The 22,989-nt window shown below is 36.4% G+C and overlaps 1 protein-coding gene across 2 annotated transcripts in view; it reads left to right on the top strand.

The window, feature by feature from the left end:
- SEC6 overlaps positions 1 to 22,989 on the top strand; it is a 273,118-nt gene that overhangs the window by 61,062 nt on the left and 189,067 nt on the right. For both annotated transcript variants that reach the window (XM_089814272.1, XM_089814273.1), the window contains exon 7: positions 5,951 to 6,043. In XM_089814272.1, coding sequence (XP_089670398.1) covers positions 5,951 to 6,043 — 93 coding nt within the window. The remainder of the gene's footprint in view (positions 1 to 5,950; positions 6,044 to 22,989) is intronic.

Below are 22,989 nucleotides of genomic sequence, written 5' to 3'. Positions count from 1 at the left end.
CAAGTTACAAGCTATACCCCACCAATTAATGTACTATGAGCAGATCAAGGTTTGAATTTATGAAGGATTTACAAAGTGACATGCATTCTTACCATTCAACGTACTAAGAGAACACTTTATCGACAAATATTAAGGGAAGGAGAAAGGATATTGAGAATTGGAAACATGGGATGACTCACGTGGATGAAATACTAACAGGGAAATTGAAGACTCCACCACCAATCAACATGTGGATCAAGCAGAGAAGGGTGACAAACATTCTAAGGAAATATTATTAGGGAGAGACCATAATCTACACACGGGGAACTTTATAATAAATATCTATAAAGTCGTGACCGTAAGAATGAATGAATAAAATACATATTAGGGGATTAAGTGATATGGGATAAATTCACGAGGAATATATTTCATGGAGGACACTAAATTCATAGAAAATTCATAATGTTATATTTTCTCATTCCTTCATAATTGATCATATGATCATTTACCAAGATGGCTCTTCGGGTTGAGAATAAATGCTTATAAATATGATGGGTTAGTTTATTAGATAATGGTCCAAGGGTACATTCTATGGATACCAAGCAAGAGGCAGGCAAGGAAGGTAAGTCTTGAATTATGTGTGGTTATTTATATTTATGAATTTTCTTAGATTATGATTATTGATAAGTTATACATATATACTTTACTCAAGAGCTTGTGTACTTTTGAAGTGAATCATAAATTTCATATATTATCAAGTTTAATATATTCAAAATCATTTATGATATAAATAAGGCTTGTCCAAATATTGAACTAGAGATTTGGGGTGATTAAAGAGAGAATCTAAAGGGGACAACTTAGTCTACCTTTTATTATTTTATTATTTTTATTTTCATTACATTATGAGCTATTTGCCTTTATCTTTTCCTTCGAGAATGTTACTGTAGGAGAATGAGGATTGATGTCAAATTCAGAGGGAGTTTGACACATCTATCTAAAAGAGTGGATAGAGGATGTTAGCAGTTGATTCTTTGAAGATCTTGATCATATCAAGGGATTATATGGAATGATGAGATATGTGTGACTTTCTCCAAAGGAAATCTATAACGTTAGATAGAGATATGTTTGCCACTACACAAAAATATGAGCAGGGCCCACGGTCCAAGGGAAAAGATATAGACATTCAAGGGAAAATATTACCATTGAAAGGTTCGAATTAAAAAATGCAAACACTAAATAGCAAGCGACAATTGAGTACACGTTAGTAGTGAGTTGGAAAAGGGGTTATCATCGAATGGAAGAAATGAATAATGAAATACCTATAATTAATCAAAAGACGGTGAACGCCAAATCTACATCCTATGTGGGAACCAATGGACAGATACACGTAGCCGAAATCAGTACGACAGACCCACCATCGAGAATATTAATTGAAAGAGAATGAATAAATGAGGAAAAGACAATGTAGTAGTTAGCACATCGGGCATCGAACAAATGAACCCACCAATGGCAAATCAATAGGAGCAAATTCTTTTGATCAAGCACTTTTGTGGAACCCACAATTTTTTATTATAAAAAAGGTAAAGATTAAGTCATAACCACATATGATGACAAGAGGTAAAGGTTGGTCATTAGCAAACGACGAATAGGTATTTTGCACACCAAGTGGCACCTATATATAAATTGAATATCCAAGTATAAGCGAAGTGGGATATAAACAGTCAAGGTGAATAGTCATCAAAGTCCACATATAAATTACTGATGTTCCACATAAAGAATCAAGGACAACCGATAAAAGTGAAAATACATAGGACCACGCATTTAAAGTGAATAGAGAGAAATGATTCTTTCAAGTAGAATGGTTGTCATTTAATATAAATGTGAAGGGATCCTAGCTTTCGGTTGAGATGCATAAGAGCAAACTAAAATACATTCAAATAGGAAGGATGAGAGAATTAGAATAAGTTGTATAATAGTTCTATGAACATATGTACATAGAGTGGGAATTTCACATTGGGGGGGTGGGGGGTGAATAATTACCTTAACCAATGTTTCATTCCCCGTTGGAGGCATTTTCCAATTTGATTCATATGGATCTTCATTAGAATCATTTATACTTAATGATGGTGATGTACAGATAAGTATTTATTATTCTTAAGTATTAAATTTATCTACTCATTATAGTCTCTCTGTCATTTGTAGTTTTATATGTACTATATGAGTTATTTTTTTGATCTTTTCCTTTGTATCTAGAGTTGATCTTGCAAGAAAAGAAGAATGACACATTAGGCAACTTATGATAGCAACTTCAAAGAAGTTGTAACCAGGCTGGATAAAGTGAGGATCTTGAAACAAATATCTTTGATGATTGAGATTATGAGTATCTTTCTACATTAAGAGGGAGTATGACACTTCTTCGAAGGCAACACAGGAGCTTAGAAGATTGATACTCAAAGGGAGTCTAGAAATACGTGTGTGACTGCATGATTTTGATGGGCCTACTCTTGTGTACATAATGAGGGAGTAATGTCTTATCACTAGAAAGTCACGAAGATCGATATCAGATTCAAAGGGAGTTCGAGAGGCATCCTTAGGCGAAGAGAGCTCTAAGAGAGTAATTAGAGGACTTGACTTCCTAGGATTGTTATTCGGAGGGAGAAATTTGAAGTGTGATCTCCTCTCTATAAGGGAAAAGTTCAAAGTGAAATTCCTTGTAATGCACTCTTCTCTATGAGAGAGAATTGAGGTGAAAGCCCTTGTACCACCCTTTGACTTGGTTCATGGTGGTTACTATTTCGCATATGATATGTAATGAAAAGTGACAATCTTTCATTGACATATATAAACAAAAGGTAACCATTGTAAGGTGACGATCTTATAAATGGTAGACTTGTCATCATGACAATCTTCATTAAGTTGTTGTCCCAAAGTGCTGGAAGTCATGATAATGAATGTATCACGATCAAACTTCATTAAGTTGTTGTCCTGGAGTGCCAAAGATCATGATACTTGTCATGATAGAGACCATGACATTGTGATTTCTTGTTAAGTTCTTGTCCATAAGTGCCGGGAATCAGATAACTCATATCCTTCTAGGATATAACATATTCTTTTGGCAGGCGTCAAGGATTTGATGCCAATGCACATGCCAAAAGAATATACGTATGATGAATATCACATGATTGATATTTCTTGTTGAATCATACTTCAGGTTATATTGAAATTGATGGATTTAAGTTGATATCCTTAAATATGCCATTCCAGGAATATCATACTGAGATGATATCTCTTCATATACTTGAGAGCATGGTGTTCTACAAATCCTCCCTAGCTAAGAGGGAGTTTTCAGGTTGTAGCTTCAGCTTCAATCGGATTGATTCGATCTGAGATATATTGTTGTTATAGGTAAATCATCATTTCCTATATATACTTATCCATGTTAAATAACATATATTATTGTATATAATATATATAATGTTATACATATTATTTTTGTTAATATCTTATTATTAATTAATGTTGATTAAACCATAGAGACATGTCTCCTCTTATATTTATATGAGATCCAAATCTGCATTTGGAACACACCTATAACAATGACAATGTTAGTACATTTGCAGCAATTCTGATAATTCAACAGATGTCAGCATACATATCAATTCATACAAAGACATAACCTAATAGAAATACTTTTCAAACCTTGTAATATTAAGATTCACAAAACTTACAGTTCTCACCCACTTCTTTTCATGCACTTTATCCTCACAGAACTTGCAGTCTGTCTCCAGCATATGTCCTTATCTTCAACCTAAGATCCGCTTCAGAAATCCTTGACTATCCACTTCATAAAAATATTTACAATCAATATGAGAGAGTTCAATCATTTGTTTTGCTCTTTACCTCATATTGTGCCTATACTCTATTCTCACTCCATCAGTCTTTTACACTTCTCATAAATAATACATACCTGTATCTTCATCATCGGGCATGAACATTATATTCTTATTCAACACACCTCAAAAATATATATAATCATTGCTCTCCCACATCACGTTTGACTACCTTGCCTCCTTAAATAGACACCTCTACTGGGTAATCAGTTAGAAGTTTAAACTGCTGAAAACTGCTTACATGATTTTAACTAAATCCACTGATCTTGTGCAAGCTTGTTATGTCAATCACAATCTTGAATATTGCACCAATATATATTAACAAAACACTCTGATGAAACTTTCCACAAAAGATAACTGAATTTTCTTTAATACGCCGATAAATAAACATCTTGTATAATGATGTTTGATGCCTTTATTCATTCTCCAGCAATGTTTGGCTATTGCAAATACAATTCGTTCCAGTATCTTGAAAAGTCCAAGAATATTGGAGGAGTATAATCTCAGTGTTTGTGAACGAAAATTCCAACTCTCTTCTCAGACAAACCCGATATGGTGGTAAATGGTTACAAGACTCAATATATACGCTGCCAGAAAAGTAGAGTTTCTGTATCTTTCTCGATTTATTATTGTAACATCTCCTCTTCGTTTTATTGCCGTCAGACCTCCTTTCAAACAGGATCGCCGATATCTTCAAGTCCTTTTGAGTGTGCTATGATATCCAATAGGTAACACATTATATTCTGGTAATAGTGATTAACCTGATAGATACAGATCATAAACTCCAAAGAGATAATTCTGGCTTCTAAACCTGATGAATACAATTCGTGCTAATCTAACAAAATGAACCTGATCTTGTCTCCATATGATGTAACCAATGTATGTTTGATGTGGAAACAATATTACTTCTGTTACTGTTCTTGACTGATCCAATTCACGGAAGGATAAAGGCATTTTAGATTTTCTATATCTGTATTTTGACATCAATGACAAAACATCAATAACAAATGGCTAACAAGCTGCCCACTTTGTCTTAAAATGCCTAAAGAGTTGGGAGGAATCATCCTTTTGACAGAGTTGGTGCCTAGTTTAGTACCTTTAACCGTTGAGAAATAATGGATGGAGTTTTTGTCCATAGTTATATTGAATGATGTAAGGGAGTCTGAATTATTTGAAATGAGTTGCAACCTGCATTGTCTAAGTCCCTCTTTAACAGCCTAAAGGGTGCTTAATGAAGCACCAACAAATTCAACCTAGGCAAGATGGTTGTAAGTTGGCTTGAAATAGACATCCTCAATATAGGAAACACAATGAATCAGTAGGACATAATTGCAGCAAATGTACCTGATGAAGATATTCTTTATGGAGGATGGTCCTCTATGATAGTAGTAGCACAAATACATCACATATAACAAGCTGTATATTAGAATGTCACCACCTAGGTGCCTACTACAATTTTTTCAGGTGCTATTGATGCACATGGCATTATTGATGACATATGGATAACTCACATGAACTAATTCACTTCTATCATTGACAATATGAATGTTTAAGAAAAGATAAGGTGTAAGCATTTGATTGCCTCACATATAACAAATTGTATATTAGAATGTCACCACCTAGGTGCCTACTACAATTTTTTCAGGTGCTATTGATGCACATGGCATTATTGATGACATATGGATAACTCACATGAACTAATTCACTTCTATCATTGACAATATGAATGTTTAAGAAAAGATAAGGTGTAAGTATTTGATTATTGAAATTACTTTTTTTATAAGAACATATGCCACAATTCATAAATGTTCTTGTTATCGTTGTAAATTGTTTCACTTCTAGATTACCACTAAAACAAATATGCAAAATATTTGTTTTGGCACAAATGCTTTTCCACATCTCCGAGTTAGTTATGCACTGTATCTTATACCGCACACATGTTCATAATTGATAATTAGTGTAAAGTTATGCTATGTATCATAAATGCAATATTTTTCTAATGAATGCCTTAGTATTTGCCACACTTTTAACAAATGTCTCAGATTTTCTAGATTTAATTTTTGTGTTTTAATTCGTTGCAGAGAGTATTTTGAGGATGTAGATCGCACGTGGGAAAAATTCGAGAAGATAATATGGGGACACATATCTAACTTCTTCAAGCTTGCCAAGGATAGGTATGGAATAATATCCTTTTTCCCTCATTGGATATGATTGTGGCATTTAATTTGGGAATACCTTTTTCTTTTATAATTGTATGACTATAAATATATCCTAGAAAGAAGTAGTGGTAATTGAATATGTCATAAGATCGAAAGATTGTACACTGGGTTTTGTAGCATGTTTCAAATAGTATTTCCCATCATTTTAAAATTCAAGTGATCTGTTATGACCGCCACTATTTTTTTATTTTTTCATTTTTTTGACAAGGCAATTTAAATATACATACGGCAATTAAGTAATGTTTGTTGTGATCAAAGTGAAACTGAGCATCCTGCTGTCACATTAAACAGGAGTGCCAAATCATCAAAACATAACTAGACAATGCTCAGTTTAGGGAATACCTTGGCAAGTGAACTCATGAGTTGTAGAAGGTTTCTATTGTATAGACAATGAGCTGCTACAGGCAGAACAGCAGGTATACTAGCCCAGCATGTCTCTGAAACTCACTAGTCACTCTTTCCCAAAATGCTGAGAAGGAACAATACACCATTCAAATACTCTGATATGAAATTAAGTAAGTCTGAAACATGGATTAAGTGATGCCAGGTCTTGAAACTCCTATTTTGCAGGTCAAACAGCAATGGAATTGTCCTTCAATGCCCTTTAAATCAACATGTATCACTCAAAAACATCAAACAGCTTCACAAACACCCAACATTGTGTAACAGCCCCAAAGTGGCCAAAACAAATAATAACTAGAGGTTTTCATCAGCTTTAAACATGCCCAGCATTGACCCAGGTGCTGAAACTGCGGCGGCTATCTTAAAATTTGGCGCCAACACCTAAAACCTTGGTAATTAGGAGAGGTTTTCCACAGGAAGTCAAATAGATATTGTTATAATGATTCAACTGTGTAGTTTTTTGAGTCAACTCTGTAATTTTTTCCAATGTATTTAGACCTTACAGTATTGAACCATGTCTAGGTACCACCAACCATGCCTAACTCCCACAAACTTGGTGCTTTGATCTAGGATTCACACACCAACTTCCATTGACCCTAGCAAATTGGTATGGCACATCCTAGGAAAATGTGTCAACAGAAACAACCTCAAAAGCACTTTAATTGAGTCACTTAACTGTGGGGAACAAAATATGCACAACCTTAATTGATTGCAGACTCTGAAACACAATTTCCCAAGTACAAATGAGTGGTACAGTTAGCTATGGATCACATCAGATCTTCAAACTTTACAGCCAGGAAAAGGAAGAAGAACCCCCACAAAATGATCATCAACCCCTGCAAAAATAACAAACAGACCCAAAACTCTTGTACGTATAAAATTGCAATCTTCGTACTGTAACCCAATCTACAAAATCTGTGACCATGGTCATTTCTGATAGAACGACTCCAAACTGGCTAGGGATCGCCTTTCAAATCCAAAATCAATGATCCAATGAGGGTATTCATCCTTGGAAGATTTGAGGAAGAACATTTAGGTTTAATCTGGTAGCATTTTGTTAGGTGCACTCTTCAGGCTCCTCAAAATGGAAGCCCAAACCTACTTTTGTAGCTTTGGAAGTTTGGAGGGAAAATATGACCATTTTAATTTTTAAAGAATTAATTTCCCATCAAAAGAACATCTAGAATTAATGAAATGACTTAATCTACAACTGCAAACTGCAAGCTACCCTTCTTTAAGTCCACTTGAAGGGACATAAAGTGACTTCATAAAAATATATTACTTGAGCAAAATAATATTACTTTAAAAGTCAGAACTTGAGAGTACATTATATTCCCATTTGAATTGTGGAAAGCACCGCAGAAACCAAATCTGAGCATACTAAGATGAAGTTGAGGCAGTGGGATGCGGACTAGTGTTGTCTCAGATACTTATTAGAAATAATTGTGTACTCCAGGAAGTTTGGAGAACACCCCAGGAGTTGAGAAATGATTTTGAAAGTGTCATTGCAATCCATAATGCCATCAATAGAAACGAAGAAAAACTGAAATGGTGCACTCCAAGAATTGTGGAATTCTCCCTAGCCCCACCTGCAAGCTTATGAGAAAACTTGGAAATCAGCGAGAAGCTACTGGAACAGTACAACATAAAATGGGGACATGACATGATCTATAATTAGAGTGGATATTTCGCTACATAATCAATGGACAAGGACCTTTATTTAAATAAGGAGTCAACTCCTTAGTGAGAGCAATAAAAATGTGGGTGGGAGGGATTGGAAAGTCCTTGGAATATAATAAACAGAAGAAGACAATATAGGTGGGCAATCGAATTGTTCAACTATGTGTATATTGCGATGAGTTGGAGGAACCAACAATAATATCACTGATCACAGTAGGAGTATCAATGCAGAATTTGGGAATGCTTGTCAGTGAGAGTCCAGTTGAGGAGATTGCCAATGCAGCATTTTGCAGGGATGATAAAGAGCCATGTCTGCTAGAGCGAGAGATTGGATGTTGTATAGCCCTAGCCATACTAGAATACAAAGATGGACAATGCATCACTGATTAACCTAGGAATTGTCAGTGGTTGAAATTCTTGTATCCCAATTGTTTTAATTTCTTAAATCTCCACAAGATTTGTAGTTTTCTCTCATCTACAATGGTTCTGATAGCTAATAAAACAAACTCGAACTATTTTGTTTCACAGTTGCAAACTTGACAGTGTCTGAAGGTGTCATTGAAAGCTGTTTTTATAAGTGATAAGACCACAGTTCGAATGTTTAGATCACTCAAATCACATTTGCATTATTTTTGGTTTGACAATTTGTTTTTTGAAAATTAGATTAGAAGTGGCTGGCTGTTTTGGTTTCCGGCACACTCTAAATCCCTTTCTTTCCATTGAGTTTTTCTGACTCAGAGATTCAAAAGAGTTGAGGAGGCTGTTTGAAAGTCCACTTCTCATCCACCACCCAATGGAGCAGTCTGAATGGAAATTACAAAGAAACCAGTTTCAAAGTAGTAAAATAGCATGGTTTCTTTCAGTTCTGTGATGATCATGTGTAAAGCAGCAAGATTAACCCAAAACAGTAAAGGAAATCAAAGAGGCCATTAACAAATACCGATCAATTAGAGAAAACAAAAGTTTCTCTCAGCACATAATTGAAGGCTTTGAGGGCAACCAGGTTTTCTTGAAAGAACTGCCAACCACAAATCATGGATAGTAGTTATCAGAAACAGACACTGGAGCAACTCATTAGAACCTTTGATACCATCAACTCTTATCATTGTGGAACATTTCTGGCAACAATTTGTGCAACAAATACTAATGTCTCATATTTGAAGTCAAGAAAACAAAAACATACGCTTGCTCTTGAAGACACGATATATAACCATAACATATGAGACATGATGAAATCAAGGAATCTAAATAGTAAATATATTGTCTAGTTCCATCAAAAGTAAACAATGGTAATAATTTGTTATTTTTACTCTTGATAATACTCCATGGTTTCTTGTCAGGTATGTTATCTACTGAATTAATAGTTTGACTCCAGAATGGTAAGACTTGTCACTTTTTCAAAATCCAAGAAAACTATAGTTAGATACATATGTTTGTGGAAAATCTAAATAATTGGTGTGAATCATTGAGCCATTCATAGCAATTGCAATAGTGGACTTCATCACAATAAAACTGGTGAAAGAAAAGAATCAAGGTCAAATATTTAATACAAAAACTAAAGATTGATGCCAGGATTAATCTTTAGAATTATTGATTGTCATGGACTATGCAGCAGGCACCTTTGCTTGAGTACTGGTAGAAACTGTTTAGGATTGGTAACTGCAGAAGCTATAAACTATACCTGCAATGGTTGTGTCTATCAGAAATTGTAATCTTCATCAGGATAGATGCTTCGTTTGTTCACTGGCTGAATGTCTTCATTCATTTCAGTCTGGTCATTTAATAAAGATTTCGTATATTTGAGAGACTCTTAGGATGATTGAAGAGTCATTGGAAAGCCAGGTGTGTGTGTGGCTGTTGGATTCATCTTGCATGGGTTTTGGTAAGCCAAGAGTTTTCCTTTCTGACCTGTCACGTACATGAAAAGTCTCAATAGACATAAGACCTCTTGCGTGTGTAACTGTTGGTATTTGGAGTCACCTATGTGTGTGGCTGATGAGTTAGTCAAATCTAATGTAGCATCACCAGTTTGTGACTGCATTGGACTTGTTGGGTGGATATTTTGCAACCAACAATTTTGGGCAAAAATCTAGTCGCAAAATAGGATGACCAGCCATAGCTTGTGAGACAAAGTCTCTCCTACCTTAAAGGGAAGGCTCCCCCTTTTCACCATTCCTTGGATCAACTCAAAGTAAGCAAAAAGTCTAGAGATTTATGTAAGGGGTGTTACCAATATTCTTTCCTCTTTATATTTTAGAAAATAATCGACTTTTCTGCGGAGCGAATAATGGGCAAGATGAAATCTCTAACTACACTTCTATCTAAAGCTGGAAACGGTGATACCGATAAACCAACACTAACTCAAAGGCTAGCTGAAAGTGTACCGATTTGACTCTAAGTCCGGTCGTACTTCTATATGGAAAAAACTTTACTAATAGGGCACAAAGACTTCTAAAAGTAAAGATATCTTAACTATTTTGTGAATTAAGAAAGAAATATAAGTTACAGACAAAGCTTCTAACTATATATCTCCACAATTGCTCCTAGTCAAAGCTCTGGCTCCAATTGCTTCTTAACTCTTTTACATTCAATTATCAAGAACACAAGATAACATTAATCAAAGACAACATATGCGAATCACAGACAAAGCTTCTAATTCACACAAGTAACAATCTCACTCAATCAAAGTTAAGTCTCAATTGCTTCTCTATAGTCACTTTTCTCTCAAAAATAGTGCTATATAAACAAAGTTCTGCTGGCACAATTTCTCCAGAGCTCTCTTGCATACAATAAAGGTAAAAGATCATTTTACAATGAGAGGGACACTCCTTTATGTAGGCATAGGAGTTGAGAAAAAGATGGAAGAAAAAGTGGGAGCAACTCAACCAACTTTGACCTAGTCTAACTAGAAGAGAAATTATTGGGTTACATGCAACTACACATGCAACTCGTGTTACATCTTTTCATGCACATGCAACTCACATTACATGTAATCACATCTTTTCATGCAACACATTCTCTTAGATCTACAAACAAAAATAAAAACAAAAATAACAATTTTAAAGATTGTTCTTTAGTGCCTTGAACTTGATGATAACATCACGCACTGTAGGAGGATCAGAAATTTCCATTGTCTTTGATATGGCCTCTATCCTTATTGCATATGCTTATGCTAATTGTACAACCTTGGAATTTGTTGCCAGAGAATCTAATGAGTGCTTTGTCAAGGATTTATATAGGACAAACTTGTTCATTGTGTGAGAACCAAAATCTTCAGCATCTAAATCAGCATTGATCCTGATTGTATATTCTGAACTTTCCCTATCAACTGCAATTAGATTACCATGTTCATCAAGAACCTGACATCCCATTTGTCCCAAATCACAAGTGAGACTTGTTTCTACTGCTTGGCAAACTCCAAGAGCTGCATGCAACTTTGTAATCAACTTCCTCAATGTTTCCTCTTTGTAGCTCATAAGTCCTTGATATCTAAAAAACATTTCACATGAGGGAAGAATGTTGCATGAGACCAAGGCATCTAGATCAAATTTTGCAATCTCATCCCAGTCATTGAGGATCTCCTTCAAATAATCTTCTTTTCGAGTCAAAGAAGAAATCAAGTTTTGCTCCATTTCATTCATCTCTTTGACAAATGTTTCTGTAATAGCTCGAACTGCTTCAAAGATGACTTCTCCTATCCAAGACTTGGCGCCTTCAATCAACTTTCTTTCCTCGGATGTCTGAGACATAATAACAACACTTTGAGAAGATTGTTACCGAATGACCTCATTTATACGAGTAACTTTCTGTTTGAGTTGATTCTTCTTTTTTGATAATTCATGATGGCTTTTCGATACATCATCTAATGCATCTTGGGCATCTTTCAAACAACTTAAATGTGACCACTTCCCAATTTCTACCTTAGTGAACTTGTAATCAGAATGAGTAAGTTCTTCAACAAGTTTGTCCACTAGTGGCTCAATGACTTCTACAAACTTGGTTTTATCCGATCAACTAAGATCCTTGAAACAAACTTATCTTTCAAAGATTTGGACTTAGTTTTCTTTATAGAGAGATTATTTGGAGGTACAACCACTTTGCTTCTCTTCATTGTGATCCTGCTCAACCATGCAAGCAAGTTGAAACTTTCATCTGTGGAAGTAGGTACATTGGACACCATTGGCATTGATCCAGATTGTATCTCCATTGTGACTGAACAAGATTCAGACTGCACATCTGAATTCATAGGTGCATGATGAGAGGATTCTGTCATCAAAAGCTCAAAGCTTGTCAGAGATGTATCAAGTTGAGAAACTTGACCCTTTGTAAGAGTTGGAAAATCTTCAAACACATTTCCCAAGTTTTATATTGTTCATTTCCCAGAATAAGAGGAGTGGCTGAAGAAATAGGAAAAGTCAATGTATTGATTTCTGAAACTTGAATAGAAGGTGTGAAGACAATGGAAAATGAATCCACATCGTCATCTATCTCTTTCAGAAAAGGTGCTTCATGCATGGATGGTGCATGAGTTTGTGCAGGCCTTGGGGGAGATATGATCATAACTTCCCCTTCTTCCTCCTCATCTTCTTTTGATTCTGTCTCTAATTCCTCCTTTGACTCCTCTGACTCTTCTTCTGATTTCAGAACTGGTTCAGAAAACTGAGATGATTTAGATCCCTTTCCGCCTTTCAATTTGAACTTAAGTGACCTCTTCACATCAGAAGAAGAAGTTCCATCTTTTCCTGCAATTTCTAGCTATGACTTCCTTCCAGGAGGGCCAAAGCATCCACAATCCAAACCAAATTTAGGATTAACCCTTTTTAGGCCTTTAATTTTCAGCCACTTGTTGGTGTTGGCCAAAATGGACTGCAATCTATCCTGGATAGATGTGCCTTCTTTCTATTGCCATTGAATGTGAAAAGGGCACCTCTTATCGAAACCAGCCTGATGAAATTCTGGATCAAGAACATTGCCATCATCTTCAATTTGGAAATCTGAAGGTATCTCAAGCATATAAAGATTCATGATTTGTTGCAAAATTAATTTGCAATAATCCATCTTCATTATATCCAACTTTGTCCTCATGTCAATCCAAACATCCTCGATGCGATGAACATGCATGAAAGCCCTCTTGATTTGATAATTCATTTCTTGGTAATCAAAGTCAAATCTGGCTTTGAACTTCTTCAAAGTGATTAATTGCAATTCTACTTCCATATTTTTCGCTTTGTGTATAGAATTGATCGAATAATTACCAATCACCAAGGGTTTGAGAAAAGAAATACCAAAACTAGGTCTATGCAAAGTATGCTGATCAGACTATACTTCCATGAGTTGTGTGGCTAACTCCATCAAAATGATTTTATTAGTAGCATACCTAGGTAAGGTTTATGGCTCACCTTTAAAGTATCCAACTCTCAAGTATGTAAAAGTTGGAAACTGGATAAATATACAACTATATTGATTTACCTTTTCCCAAGCTTCATCGGATATCCTTTTGATGGATAACTGTCTATCAAACAAGCACTAGAAATGCCCAAAGAAAGCATCTTGGACTCTTTTGCAATGTAACTTACTATTAGCCAGAGTGATCTGATCAAAGTAATTCCAAACTGAAATTTGAAGATGATCTCCTTTAGTTAAGAGACCGGAGAGAGATCCCATGGCAGCAGTAGTGTAGACATGGTAGGAGTTTATGTAAAAAGGCACCGAAGTCCCTACGTTGAGCAATTGCTGGCACAGTGCATTGCTAATCACCTCTCCCCAAAAGATGTGTTCCTTATTTTTCATGCTCTGGAAGATGAATTTGTACATCCATGGTTTGAAATCAATGGAATCAATAAGACGACAAACCTTGCTAAGAAGAATAATAAGGTCTTTGTACTCTTGCTTGAAGTTAGACCTGTGAACGGTCTTTGGCCATCTAGAGAAATCACTCCTTTTATTATCCAACTAGAATTGATTAACATACTTTTGATAATCCCCATTCTTTTCAATCCAGCTTTCTAAAGACGATTCTTTAGTCATATCTACACACACTGCATTATGTGGCACTTTGAAGATTTGTTCAATAACCTTTGGATCGAGACTAATGATAACCTTGCCATCAACATCATTGATTATGTTCGATTTTGGGTTGAAACATTTTGCACATCCGAGAACGAACTTAGGTTCGATGGCAGCCATGGGAAATGTAGATACCGAGTGAATATGACTTCTCTTGATACGTTTCATCTCGTGACCAACAGGAGTTTCTACTTTTTGCAGAAAATCAGCCATGTCCACGTGTTCGATCTTCGTGTCCAGCACATGTCAAGAATAGATGTGACATGGGATGGAGTTGTATGAGCCAACTCTATCAAACTAATATTTCAGCTAGCTTTAGAGTTAGTGTTGATTTATTGGTATCACCATTTTCAGCTTTAGATAGAAGTGTAGTTAGAGATTTCATCTTGCCCATTATTCGCTCTGCGGGTAAGTGAATTCTTTTCTGAAAGATAAGAGGAAAGAATATTGGTAACCCCCCTTACATAAATCTCTAGACATCTTGCTTACCTTGAGCTGATCCAAGGAACAGTGAGAAGGGGGAGCCTTTCCTTTAAGGTAGGAGAGACTTTGTCTCACATGTTGTGGCTAGTCATCCTATTTTGCGACTGGATTTTTACTCAAAACTTTCGGTTGCAAAATATCCACCCAACAAGACTTTTGGTTCTCCGTGTTATGTATTTTTTGTCAATGGAAGACAATCAAGTTGGTTCCGTTCTTTAGTATGTGGCAAATATTGTTCTACTATTGATGAAACCTATTTCGAGATAGTTTTTCTGTAGGGTGTTACTGTAGAACCATATTGAGACTTCAGTGTTTGTTCATTATTCTGTGATTAGTGTTTATAGGCAGGAGATTGAGGGAGTCTTGTTTTATTTATATTGAATGTGGCATTCTTCATGAGCGTAGTTCTTCCCATTGCAAGTTCAGTTTATTGTAAAGAGAATATTGTCTGTTATTTTAGATTAGATAAGATAACCAATAAGCAACCTCAAAATGGGTTAGAGTACAACAAGGGACCAACCCACAATAAGGACATTGAACATTGTCTTAGGAAACTAGAAACAAAGTAGAGAATAAAAACAAAAGCAAGAGGACCAAGAGCTAAAGGAGTGGGGGGAATCTTGTAGGGGGATTAACACACACCTAGGAGCTAGAAGCCTCATGAAAGAACTTGCAAACCGAAGAGTAGGACAAGGAGCGACGAGTGTCACTGGAATGTCTCTGAGGTGTCAAGATGAACTGCCGCCTCTGAGGAGTCTTGGTGGATATAATATGTGTAATGTCCCCATTTTTAGTAGGTTGTTGTAGTTGGCTTGGTCAGTTCACTATTGCTACTTTTGTGAGCTGATAATAGGATTTAAGGGTCTCATTTGTGGGGTTATAGGCTTTTCAATAGCCTATGGTGTGTTTTGGTTCCATTTGAGGGACTTAATATTTATAGTAAGTCAAACAGTTGGTTCCGATGAGCTCAGTTGAGTTAGAGGAGTTGTGTGATGCTCTCAGTTTTTATTTTGGGCTCCAAGAATCTATTTATAGTAAGTCACCTTGTCAGGTTCATTCATCGTCTTTCATCATAAGGATCACTTTGGTGTTGTCAGATTTCGATTCTGATGCTTCTTCAGTTGTTTTTGCAAGACGGGTGAATTGTTATTATTATTCATCTAAATACGTTGAGGTTGTTATTTTTGTTGGTGTTATTGGTTGGTCACCTCAGTATCATAGCTCATTGGAATCAGGACAAAAAGTTTTAAATTGTGGGAACGAGAAACAGTGGCCTTGCGAGTCAAAATATTAAGTGATGGTGGAAAAGGTCATTTTTGGAGCCAAAAACAATTAATAAACTATATTAATGACACTTTATTATATTTTAATGTTGTGTGTCAGAAGCTTCTTAATTGAAGTTCATTTGGGAAACTTTGTGCCATTTGGAGATTATAAATATGAGCCCATTTGATGAGTAAAGCATCTGATTATTTGATTATCTTATTTTGCTTTGTCGTCTTTGTGATGTTTCTGAAGTTTGATTTTTTTGTGCCCTTGCTGAAGTATAAGGGTTTGTTCTTGAGAAGTTCATTGTAATTCATAGCTGAGGTATTGTGAATTAGTTTTTTGAGAATTGGTCTTTATCTCCATTGCTGTATACACTATGGTTGGGAGATACTGTGGTGTTGGGAATTTGGAATTTGGCGTCTTCTTATACTGTTATTACTGTTGCTGGGAAGAGGTTGGGTGCTGGTTAATTTAGAGTTGGTTGAACACCCATTTATATTTGCTACTAGGCATTATTTTCTATTTGCACTTTGGGGGCAACGTTTTACATATCAGTAGTTGCATTTGTTTGGTTGAGACTTCTTTTACTATTGCTAGAATTCATTTCAAAGGGTTTCAAGGCATGTCTTACCTGTAAGTTCATGGATTGAAACTTCTAATTTTTTTGGGTATTGTTGACTTAGATAATAGGGGATATTTTATCAACTAGGTTGTTGGTATTTTGTGAAAATACTCAGTATCTAAGTTGATATTAAAATTTGGGATTTTCAGTTGTACATTCCCTATGTAATATCCAAATATTTGAGTTGAAACTATTATTGTAATATCTTCTATTTTGCTGCTATATTGTTGTATCATAAATTGCAAAGCCTCAAAAACAAAAACAAAAAAGAGAAATCATTTCTTTGGCACAGATTGTTTGAGAGCTAGTAGGACTCATTATAGTGGTACCAAAGCTTGCTTGCAAAGTGTTTTGACGAAATGTCAAACTATTAAATAGTGAAGATAATTGAAAATTGATGTCATTTGAAGCTATAACTAAGCCGGGGTAATTACAATATGCCGTTGTTGAGAAGAGTTTTTGTGGGGTCTAACTAATCTGGAAAAGTTTGAGGGGGGTGGGGGGGGGGGGGGGGTGGGGGGGCGGGCGGGCAAGTTGCACTGGGTACCCCAATCCAAAGGGAGACCTATAAAGGAGGAATTAAGCTGACCACAGTGTGAGTGTAGTTGTAGAGGAGCCTGAAGGTGAAGTGTATGGTGCTGAAGCTTGGTAATCTCCTGGATGTAGAGGGGAAGGCACCATTGGTTTGTGTCTAAGGAAGTTAAGATGATCCCGACACTCCTGAAAGAGGCAGTAAAATCTCTCCCTAATATCATAGTATATAGAACAAAGAAAAATGAAATGATCCTCAGTCTCTGGATCCTCAATATTGTAGAGATGACAAATCCTATCCTCTCTATAGCCGATGATTAGTCTCAATGCAAAGTTGGTGATACCCAATGCTAAAGGAACCAACAGGGATCCTGAGGGAGTGTGACCAATGATGAGATAGGCATTGGGGACAGATAATTATTCCGTCATGGATCTCCATAAAATGTGTCACATAAAATACTATCTTAAGGAAAAGGTCCCCATGGGGGTTAACGGAGTTTGTATAGATGAACTATCTATATATGCCATCTCTAATGCACCTATTCAACTCCTGCTTTGGAGGAAGGAGGTAAGGGGGATCCCCGAGAGAGTAGTGGAAAGATGATCGATCTCGATACCAACAACACCAAGAAGGGTAGTGGCCTCCGTGAACCAACCATGAGCATACCTAGAGGGGCTTGAGGTAGCAATAGACTTCTATAAACAAAGGGTGAGGACGGGATATTGACTATGACTCACAAGAGTTGGCAAGCTCTCGGAGGCAGTGAAGAAGCCAAGCCAATTCGAAACTCGCCTCAAGTCTTTTAAGGATGGGCCTCAAACTCAACAAGAATGATGTGATGCGGGATTGTCTGCTTGCATCTGATGATGTGCTGAAGAACCCGAATCCTTTCTGTAGAAGCCCAATTTGACTTTGAAATTGAGGGTCCCCAAACAATAGAACCATAGAGAATAGTAGGCTTGATACGAGTGTTTGTGAGGGTCATCTTGGATGTCCTAAAAAAATGATGCCGAAAATGCTGGCGCTCGAGGAGGGCCAAAGAACCATAGCCCTTACAGATCCATGGTTGAAGAGTAGGCATCATGCTGAAGTGGTGTCTAGAGAACTTGACCTCCGAGTAAGTATAGGGTGAAGAAATCTCAATTTCCACATGCTCGTAGAAGAAGTATAGGTGAGAGGGCTTAAGTCCATTGAAGACTGTAACCTTGGTCTTCCCTAGGTTCATTGTGAGATGTCGTTGATCATCGAACGAGGTCAAACCATCTAACTATAGTTGTAAACCCTTGTGAGAGGAGGCCAAAAGGACCAAGCCATCCACAAAGAGTAGGTTAGAGATCAAAACCTGGCGAAGGAGGCACCTTCATTAGCCAAAGAGTGGCCGTAAAGGAGAGTCTCTAACTCATCAATTTAAATCCCAAATAGAGTAGGGGAAAGTTGGCAACCCTGCTTAACCCCGATAACACTCATGATGAAGTTAGAGAGCCCGTAAGGAGTCTTGAGACAACCAAGAACACTCATATAATCTCATGATAGAAGCCAAAAGGATCTCTGCAATACCAATATCCTTTAGTCTTGGAAGATGGTAGAGCTCAAAACAAAATCAAAGTCTTTGGAGAAATCCACAAAGCAACAATAGACCTTCAAGGAGTAAGAATCCTCCTCAATGATAGCATAGAGAGTCTAATGGAATTCTAAATTTTGGCAAAATTTTAATTCCCAAATACCATACCAAAGAAAAATCCTCATGTATGATTGTGTAAATCGTCATCATCAAATGAGTTCCCACAATTCTAAATCCTAGAATCCAATTTCATGCACGTATTCAGTTGTCAATCTTTAGATCTTACTCACTATTTATATTCAAACAATATGCTTCAAACCAGAAGAAGTCATAATCAACAGATTGTAGAAAAAGAAGCTTGATTCATATTTGGCATCTCATTCATTTTCCATACTTGGCTATTGCCAATCATGTAATATCAATGGAGGTCGCGAAATAAAAGACATGTCTGACTGTAGTCAAAAGTTCATATCTACAATTTGTTGTCGTACTAATGCATTGGAGTTGCCTACTGGAGCATCAATGCAAATGGAATGATGAGAAAGACTTAACAATTTTAGGAAATAACTATTTTATCTGAGCAAGGAGATTCACACTGCTAGATTTATGAGAAACCTGTCAGAAGGATGAAGCTATGTTACACTCAAGATGATTTTGGTAGAATATGCTATATGCAAGTGATAAAGCTTTCACTTCCAGTCCCATAGATATGCATCCATACAAGCTACTATAGCACAATGATGACAGTACCTTACATTTGTTGGATGTTTCTCAATAGGAACCATGATAACCATGAAGATGAGTAAGCAAATATCGGCAAGAATGCACCAGTTGGCAATAAGGGAGTATAATATACGAACAAAGGAACAAATAAACTTTTTTCCTGGTCAGTAGAGTCACCGTTCAAGTGCAAGAAAGACAAAAACAAAGCCCAGTGTGTGAAGGTGGGTGTTCGTGGCTGGAAAAGATCGGGAGTAATGATCAAATTCATCAAAAGAGGGAAACAAATGTAAGGCACTCACAGTGCAATATGAGAGATTTCGGTGTAGTTCAAACCAAAAGATTACCAACAAAGATTCTATAATCAAGATAAAATCCTCGATTGGTCATTGGAGTTTTGCGGAAGCTACAATCCCTGTTAAACCATATGGCTCGGTAAAGAAGTAATATATAATGAGTCAAGATATTTATCGATAGTAATAAGAAAATGGACTAAAGAATTGGAAACCTACACACGAGCAAGCACAAACCACACAAAATGCCTCAATATCAAAACCTAGAAGGGAATGAATAAATTCAAACACAGATTATCATCGATGAATAACACAGAGCCGTTAGGAAGTTTGATTAAAAAAAATGATGGACGATGATATGTAAAAAACAAGCCATAACCAATGATGCTAAAAGGAGTGAAATTTAATAAATAAGTTGGTGATGATTCTTGTGAAGGTTCGATAAAATATAAAATGGAATGCTTTAGTGGCATATATACATATACACGTAGGCAATGATATTCTAGTGGTAATGCATATTCGAAATAATGAAAATTTGGACCATTGGGAGATCTTATGCAGTTACAGAAATGATACAATACAAACCATCGGCATTTGAAGTTGTGTGAAGGATATTCACGGGGTTTTTTTATGTTTTAAGGGAAAGATTAAATTAATACTCTTCAAGAGATGTAATTTAGATAAATGATTAAATAAACAAAGGGGTGTGATGGTTCAAAAGGTCTCTTATGTCCTTTTATCCATTATAAATAAGAGATGTAAAATGAACAAGAGATTCGTATTCGATATTCAAAATACATTCTACATGAAGCATTTTATATTTATTTGTACGGAGGAATAAGGGGCTTAAATATTACTTGTAATATAAATTCATTTCTTTGTTTATTTCTAAATGGCATGGAGATTTAAACTACAGATGATTCATCCTTTGTAATTATATTTTGAATTCTGTGTACAATTTAAATGTCAGATAAGTGGACACGATCATTTAGCATCTTAAACTCAATCATCACAGATATTGTGAAATATCAAATTGTTTTCGTATCTGTGTCTAGTTTGTTTCTCTACCAGAGGAGTTAAAGTTCAATTTGGACTAATTTAAGATTACATATATATTTGATCTATTACATCTTGATTATTTAATTGTTGGCAGTATAAGTGCATAGAACATAATAAAGTTGTACATGAAAATCTTCACTGAAGTTGACTCTATTGCTCGAATGAGCAGAGGCACTGGTCTTTTTAATATTGAAGTCAAAAAATCTATATCTTCCTTCCTAGAAGCATCAAATCCATTATTGACAAACATTATACAAAACATGAGTGTTCAGTTTTGTTTTAATTGAGTTCAAGGACTTTGCCAACCGAAGAACTATTTAAAGCTTAAATTTGCTTTAGAAAAGCTTTGAACCAAGTGATTCGGTTCAAGGAGAAGGTCTACCCTCTTAGGTGTAGTGGAGCCTAAAGTGTAGGAGAATCAAGTTGATTCTTGTTCGTTGGCCAGAATTGATTGCAAAATCCTACCACAGAAGTGGTAGACTCTTGGATTTCCAATCTACGGTTTTGGGAACCAAGAAAATCAACACCTGATCCATATTGTGGAACATTGTTCTGAAATCTACATGTCCACGATCTTGAACCCCATGAAGATCCAACTCCCTAGAGAGAGGAGTGTGTGGAACTGTAGCATATAGTTTGGCGAAAGTGTGTCCCACTATGATAGTTTTGTTATTACTGGGATCGTAAGTTGCCCAAGCCTCGTGGATCGAATGAATGATGTGATGAGATCAAGTGGAAGGGAAACCCATTTAGGCCACTAGGTTGAAGAGATTTGAAAGCTAAGACCCTAGGATGGTAGACCTAAGCTTGAAGAGCTTGGCCTGGAACCCTTCCTCAACTGCTGCTCTACTGCAACACAAGTTTCTAATTGCTTCCTTGCCATTGGTGCTAGTGAATAAGTGGCAATGGGGTAGAGGGTGACCTGGAAGGGGGGCTGGGTGGGGATATCATAGAGCTCAGTGAGACGAGAGACCAAGAGGTTGTGGTCCAGACTGGGAGAGAGTTGAGAGCGGTGGGCGAAGAGATGTGCCAAAAGGATTTGGGGGAGCAAGGGAGGCTGTGAGGATCTCTTACACTAAGAAAGAAAGGAGTATTTCTTGTAGTGGAGGAAGTGTCGGTAGGAAGTTTTCAGCTAGGGGAAGGAGGGGTGTTGGGAATTGAAAGTTAAGCGCAACCTCCCATGGAAATCCTTATAGTCCATGTCATACCATTTGTTCATAAGGAAATTGTTCCTCAATCTGGCCGGGTAGGGATAGGGGGTGGTGGTGGAGTGGGGAATGGAAAGGATGGCACCTTGCCAAAGGGAGGAGGAGAAGTGGTCAAACATGGACTCAACACACTCGAAAGAGAAGAAAAGGGGCTTGGGAGGGAGGAGCTGCCTGAGGTGGAGGGTGAAGAGATCAGGATCACAACTATCAAGAGGGTGTGAGCTTTGTTTTAGATCCTGTTATTATTCAATAAAAGATTTCTTTTAGACGTGGCTGGGGTTTTCACCCTCAAGTAGAGGGTTTTCCCAAAATAAATCCTTGTGTCTATTTGTTCTTTGTGTTTTAAGATATGTGTTCTATATTTTATACTATTCTCCTTCCAAATTTAACAAGGTATCAAACAGGGTTTAAGGAAAGACCCAATTCTAGATTTATTCAAGCATTGAAGTATTCTTTTCTTCTCTTGTAGTTTGATTCTTTTAGGTTTTAAAAATGGTGAATGGAGTCATGGTTGAAAGGTTGGATGGTGGGTTGACTATTACTTCATGGGAATTCAAAGTTCTGATTGCACTAGAAGAAAATGGTCTTCTAAACTATGTGAAGGAGGATGTGCTTGAGCCAATCGATGATGCTGAGAAAGCTCAATGGAAGAAGAATAACATTATGGAAAGGAAGATATTGTTTGATTCTGTAAAGGATCATCTTGTGCCTATTATATCCAAATTGAAATCAGCTAAATAAATGTTTGGGATTCTTCAAAGCTTGTATGAATTCAGTAACATTGGCAAAACTCTGGCCTTGATATGTTAGTTCCTCCATAAAAAAAAATGGCTAGAGGAGAATCAATTATCTCCTTCTATATGAAGATTACAAAATTGAAAGATCATCTTAGTGTCGCTGGAGATTCAGTTGGAGAAAAAGACCTAGTTATGTAGGGCATTAGTGGAAGAGATGAATTACCCAAGTTTGATCATCTTAGATATGATTGCATACAAAGAGGAATGCA

The sequence above is a fragment of the Cupressus sempervirens genome, chromosome 2 (genome assembly GCF_028749045.1).
Source record: "Cupressus sempervirens isolate cs-2001-9-10 chromosome 2, ASM2874904v1, whole genome shotgun sequence".
Taxonomy (NCBI): domain Eukaryota; kingdom Viridiplantae; phylum Streptophyta; class Pinopsida; order Cupressales; family Cupressaceae; genus Cupressus; species Cupressus sempervirens.
The sequence above is the reverse complement of the archived record's forward strand: the minus strand, read 5'-3'. Positions and strand labels throughout refer to the sequence as shown.